Source organism: Chiloscyllium plagiosum, chromosome 6 (genome assembly GCF_004010195.1).
Source record: "Chiloscyllium plagiosum isolate BGI_BamShark_2017 chromosome 6, ASM401019v2, whole genome shotgun sequence".
Taxonomy (NCBI): Eukaryota; Metazoa; Chordata; class Chondrichthyes; order Orectolobiformes; family Hemiscylliidae; genus Chiloscyllium; species Chiloscyllium plagiosum.
In genome coordinates, this window is record NC_057715.1 from 119,750,651 (window position 1) to 119,757,424 (window position 6,774).

General features: G+C 46.5%; 1 protein-coding gene across 1 annotated transcript in view; it reads left to right on the forward strand.

Moving 5' to 3' along the window:
* The window catches only part of LOC122551094 (FH2 domain-containing protein 1-like), a 40,397-nt gene that overhangs the window by 24,911 nt on the left and 8,712 nt on the right, over positions 1-6,774 (forward strand). The window contains exon 10 of the mRNA XM_043692737.1: positions 153-317. Coding sequence (XP_043548672.1) covers positions 153-317 — 165 coding nt within the window. The remainder of the gene's footprint in view (positions 1-152; positions 318-6,774) is intronic.

A 6,774-nucleotide genomic window follows, 5' to 3' on the forward strand; every position in this document is an offset into this window, starting at 1 on the left:
CCCGGATGGGGGTCGGGGGTCAGTACTCCTGGATGGGGGACAGGGGTCGGTACTCCCGGATGGGGGTCGGGGTCAGTACTCCTGGATGGGGGACAGGGGTTATGCTCCTGTGTTCTCTGGTCTCCTATCAATGATGTGTTTGTGTTTTGCAGAAGGCAGAGAGGCAGCTGGACGAAGTGCAGGCCTCAGTGACTGAGCTGCAGGCTGTGAGTCAGCAACTTGCTGAATATCTTTGTGAGGATGAAGAGAAATTCAAACTGGAGGAATGCTGCCACATCTTCCAAAACTTCGGAGAGAAATTCATCGCAGCAACACAGGTTGGTGAGTCTGAATGGAAGGGGTCAGGTCTCTTCAATCTCTCTCCATCACTGAAGTTTCTCATCCCTGGGACTGTTCTTGTAAGTTGTCTCTGCACCCTCTCCAATGAATTCACATCTTCCCTGTAATGTGGGGCCTACACCTGGACACACTCCTCCAGCTGAGGTCTAACAGATAGCTTGTACAAGTTCACTATCACCTCCTCACTCTTGTACTCTATGCCCCTATTAATAAAGCCGAGGCCACTGCCTGCTCTATTAACCACATTCTCCACATGTCCTGCCACCTTCGATGATCTGTGTACATATACACCCAGCTCCCTCTGCTCCTAAATCCCCTTTGGAATTGTACCCCCTATTTTATAAACCCATTGTCTTTCAATGTTCTTCCTACCAAACTGCATCACCTCACACTGTATTGACCCTCATCTGCCACCTATCCACCCACTGCACCAACTTTTCAACACTGTCCTCACAGATTGGACAGTGTCCAATTCCACACTGTCCTCCTCACAGATTACAATTCTTCCATAGAACATTCCAGCGCAGTACAGGCCCTTCGGCCCTCGATGTTGCACCAACCTGTGGAACCAATCTGAAGCCCATCTAACCTACACTATTCCATTTTCATCCATATGTTTATCCAATAACCATTTAAATGCCCTTAAAGTTGGTGAGTCTACTACTGTTACAGACAGTGTGTTCCATCTCCCTACTACTCTCTGAGTAAAGAACCTACCTCTGACATCTGTCCTATATCTATCACCCCTCAATTTAAAGCTATGTCCCCTCGTGCTAGTCATCACCATCTGAGGAAAAAGGATCTCACTCTTCACCCTATCTAATCCTCTGATCATCTTGCATGTCTCTATTAAGTCACCTCTTAACCTTCTTCTCTGTAATTAAAACATCCTCAAATCCTTCAGCCTTTCCTCATAAGACCTTCCCTCCATACCAGACAACATCTGAGTAAATCTCCTCTGAGCTCTTTCCAAAGCTTCCACATTCTTCCGATAATGCGATGACCAGAACTGTACACAATAATTTAAGTGCAGCCGCACCAGAGTTTTGTACAGCTGCAGCGTGACCTCATGGCTCCAAAACTCAATCCCTCTACCAACAAATGCTGACACATCATATGCCTTCTTAACAACCCTATCAATCTGGGTGAAAACTTTCAGGGATCTGTGTACCTGGACACCGAGATCTCTCTGCTCATCTACACTACCAAGAATCTTACCATTAGCCCAGTTCTCTGTATTCCTGTTACTCCTTCCAAAGTGAATCACTTCACACTTTTCTGCATTAAACTCGATTTACTACCTCTCAGCCCAGTTCTGCAGCTTATCTATGTCCCTCTGTAACCCACAAAATCCTTCGGCACTATCCACAACTCTACTGACCTCAGTGTCATCCGCAAATTTACTAACCATCCTTCTACGCACTCATCCTGGTCATTTATAAAAATGACTAACAGCAGTGGCCCCAAAACAGATCCTTGTGGAACACCACTAATAACTGAGTTCCAGGATGAACATTTCCCATCAAACACCACCCTCTGTCTTCTTTCAGCTCGCCAATTTCTGATCCAAACATTAAATCACCCTCAATCCCCTGCCTCCGCATTTTCTGCAGTAGCCTACTGTGGGGAACCTTATCTGAAATCCATATACACCACGTCAACAGGTTCACCCTCATCCACCTGTTTGGTCACCTTCTCAATGATCTCAATAAGGTTTGTGAGGCATGACCTACCCTTCACAAAACCATGTTAACGATCTCTAATCAACTTATTCATCTCTAGATGATTATAAATCCTATCTCTTATAACCCTTTCCAAACCTTTACCCACAACCGAAGTAAGTGTAAATTTACCAGGGTTGTCTCTACTCCCTTTCTTAAACAAGGGAACAAGATTTGCTACCCTCCAGTCTTCAGGCACTATTACTGTAGACAATAACGACATAAAGTTCAAAACCAAAGGTTCGCAATCTCCTCCCTAGCTTCCCAAGAATCCGAGGATAAATCTCATCAGGCCCAGGGGATTTATCTATTTGCACACTTGCCAGAATGAACTATAGACCAGTTAGCCTGACGTCGGTGGTGGGCAAGTTGTTGGAGGAAATCCTGAGGGACAGGATGTACATGTATTTGAAAGGCAAGGACTGATTAGGGATAGTCAACATCGCTGTGTGCGTGGGAAATCATGTCTCACAAACTTGATTGAGTTTTTTGAAGTAGTAACAAAGAGGATTGATGAGGGCAGAGCAGTAGATGTGATCTGTATGGACTTCAGTAAGGCGTTTGACAAGGTTCCCCATGGGACACTGATGAGCAAGGTTAGATCTCATGGAATGCAAGAAGAACTAGCCATTTGGATACAGAACTGGCTCAAAGGTAGAAGACAGAGGGTGGTGATGGAGGATTGATTTTCAGACAGGAGGCCTGTGACCAGTGGAGTGCCACAAGGATCGGTGCTGGGTCCACTACTTTTTGTCATTTATATAAATGATTTGGATGTGAGCATAAGAGGTATAGTTAGTAAGTTTGCAGGTGACACCAAAATTGGAGGTGTAGTGGACAGCGAAGAAGGTTACCTCAGATTATGCTTTCCTTTATCTGTCAGAGTATTGAGTACAGGAGTTGGGAGGTCATGTTGTGGCTGTACAGGACATTGGTTAGGCCACTGTTGGAATATTGCGTGCAATTCTGGTCTCCTTCCTATCGGAAGGATGTTGTGAAACTTGAAAGGGTTCAGAAAAAATTTACAAGGAGGATTTGAGCTATAGGGAAAGGCTGACCAGGCTGGGGCTGTTTTCCCTTGATGTCGGAGGCTGAGGGTGACCTTATAGAGGTTTATAAAATCATGAGGGGCATGGGTAGGGTAAATAGACAAGGTCTTTTCGCTGGAGTGGGAGAGTCTAGAACTAGATGACCGGTTTAGGGTGAGAGGGGAAATATATAAAGAGACCTAAGGGGCAACTTTTTCACGCAGAGGGTGGTGCATGTATGGAATGAGCTGCCAGAGGAAGTGGTGGAGGCTGGTATAATTGTAATATTTAAGAGGCATTTGGATGGGTATATGAATAGGAAGGGTTTGGAGGGATATGAGCTGGGTGCTGGCAGGTGGGACTACATTGGCTTGGGATATCTGGTCGGCATGGACAGGTTGGACCGAAGAGTCTGTTTCCGTGCTGTACATCTCTATGACTCTATAACCTCCTCCTTACGAACCTCAATCCACGTCTAGTCTTATAGCCTGTATCTCAGTATTCTCTTTGTCAACATTGTCTTTTTCCTGTGAGAATACTGAAGAAAAATATTCATTTAGCGCTTCCTCTACCTCTTCAGACTCCACGCACAACTTCCCCCTGCTGTCCTTGACAGGCCCTAATCTTTAGTCATTCTTTTATTCCTGACATACCGATAGAAAGCTTTAGGGTTTTTCTTGATCTTACCTGCTAAAGACTTCTCATGTTCCCTCCTGGCTCTTCATAGCTCTCTTTAGGTCCTTCCTGCTAACTTGTAACTCTCAAGCGCTCTAACTGAGCCTTCACATCTCATCTTTACATAAGCCTCCTTCTTCCTCTTGACAAGAGTTTCAACTTCTTTAGTCAACTATGGCTCCCTCACTCGACCACTTCCTCCCTGCCTGACAGGTACATACTTACCATGGGCACGCAATAGCTGTTTCGTAAGCAAGCTCCACATTTCAATTGTACCCATCCTCTGCGGTTTCCTTCTCCATCCTATGCATTCTAAATCTTGCCTAATCACATCGTATGTGCCTTTCCCCCAGCTATAACTCTTGCCCTGCAGTAGAGACCTATCTCTTTCCATTGCTAAAGTAAACATAACAGAATTGTGGTCACTATCACCAAAGAGCTCACCTACCTCCAAATCTAACACCTGTCCGGGTTCATTACCCAGTACAAAATCTAAATGTGGCCTCGCCCCTTGTTGGCCTGTCTACATACTGTCGAGAGCATGCTGCTGGAAAAGCACTGCAGGTCAGGCAGCTTCTCAGGAGCAGGAGAATCGATGTTTCGGGCAAAAGCCCTTTATTAGGAATGAATCCTGATGAAGGGCTTTTGCCCGAAATGTCGATTGCCCTACTCGGCTGCTGCCTGACCTGCTGTGCTTTTCCAGCACCACAGTTTTTGACATATGATAACAAGGCATGGTGTATGGAGTTGGTGCTTTCCTTTCCCTTACATCTCTGGAACGTCTTTGAGGCCTATAGAAAACTCCCAACAGGGTAACCTCTCCTTTCCTGTTTCTAACCTCAGACCATTACTACCTCAGTAGATGAGTCCTCATCAAACATCCTTTCTGCCACCGTAATAATGTCCTTGACTAACAATGCCACACTTCCCCCTCTTTACCATCTTCACCTTCTTAATGAAACATCTAAACCCTGGAACCTGCAACAACTGTTCCTGTCCCTGCTCTATCCATGTCTCCGAAATGGCCACAACATTGAAGTCCCAGGTACCAACCCATGCTGCAAGTTCACACACCTTATTCCGGATGCTCCTAGCGTTGAAGTAGACACATTTCAAACCACCTTCCTGCTTGCCGGTGCCCTCTTGCGACCTTAAATCCTTATTCATGACCTCACTACTCTCAACCTCCTGTACACTGGAGCTACAATTCAGGTTCCCACCCCCCACTAAATTGCTTTAAACCCACCCGAAGAGCATGAGCAAATTTCCCCCCTCAGATATTGGTACCCCTCTGGTTCAGGTGTAGACCATCCTGTTTGTAAAGGTGCCACCTACCCAAGGAGGAGCCCCAATTATCCAGGTACCTGAACCCTCCCACCTGCACCAACCCTGGAGCCACATGTTCAACTCCCTGAATTTCTGCCTTAGACCCCATCCCTTTTCCTACCTATGTGGGCCAGACTTGGGGGTTGCACCCCCCCCCCCGCCTCAAAGGACCCTGAAAACACCATCAGAGACATCGCAGATCCTGGCACCTGGGAGGCCATGCACCTACCATGAGTCTCTCCCGTTCCCACAAAACCATGAGTCTGTCCCCCTAACTATGGAGTCCCCAATGGCTAATGCTCTGCCACAACGGCCACAGGGGATCCCTGCACTGCCTGCCGGTTCCCTTTCCGTCCCCTGACTGTAATGTATCTACCTTCTTCTTTTACCTGAGGTGTGATTACCTCCCTGTAACTCCTCTCAATAACCCCCTCCACCTCCTAAATGATCCGAAGTTCATCCAGCTCCAGCTCCAGTTCACTAACGCGGTTTTCGAGGAGCTGGAGTTGGGTGCACTTCCTGCAGATTAAGTCAGTGGGGACGCTAGAGGCGACCCTTACCTCCCACATTCTGCAGGAGGAACATTCAAACTGCTCTAACCATCATTCCCACTGAATTCCCAAAGAGACTGTTGGTATAAAAACCAGTAATCTTACCAAACCTTACAGAACATATTTTTTGATTAGAGGAGGAGGATGGGAGACATTACCCAAGTAGTGTTTCAGGTTATAAAACCACCCAAATATATTACCTCACTGATTCAACCGCCCAGTGTCTGCTCAGTGTGCGCTCCGCATATTCACGAGGTACGTTTTTATGGGATTAATTTACCTTCCTGGCAGCCCCCTGGTCCTCACTATCACTGCTTCTGCTGCAGAAATGGAACAGTTTGCAAGTTTCCCCTTCAAACTTTGTAACTGACTCCTGTGCATCAGAGCCATATAATTAACATATATCAGAAAACACAAGTGCCTCAAAACTGACCCCTGGGGAGCTCCATTCCAACCCCTCCTCCAGCCTGAACAATATCCAATGACCATTACTCTATACTTGCTCTTCGGACAGTTTTAGAACATAGAACATAGAACATAGAAGAATACAGCGCAGTACAGGCCCTTTGGCCCTCGATGTTGCGCCAATCCAAGCCCACCTAACCTATACTAACCCACTATCCTCCATATACCTATCCAATGCCCGCTTAAATGCCCATAAAGAGGGAGAGTCCACCACTGCTACTGGCAGGGCATTCCATGAACTTACGACTCGCTGAGTGAAGAACCTACCCCTAACTTCAGTCCTATATCTACCCCCCCTTAATTTAAAGCTATGCCCCCTTGTAATACCCGACTCCATACGCGGGAAAAGGTTCACACTGTCAACCCTATCTAACCCCCTAATCATCTTGTACACCTCAATCAAGTCACCCCAAACCTTCTTTTCTCTAATGAAAACAGCCCCAAGTGTCTCAGTCTTTCCTCATACGATCTTCCTTCCATACCAGGCAACATCCTGGTAAACCTCCTCTGCACCCGTTCCAGTGCCACCACATCCTTCCTATAGTATGGCGACCAAAACTGCACACAATATTCCAGATGCGGCCGCACCAGAGTCTTATACAACTGCATCATGACCTCAGGACTCCAGAACTCAATTCCTCTACCAATAAAAGCCAGTACGCCATATAC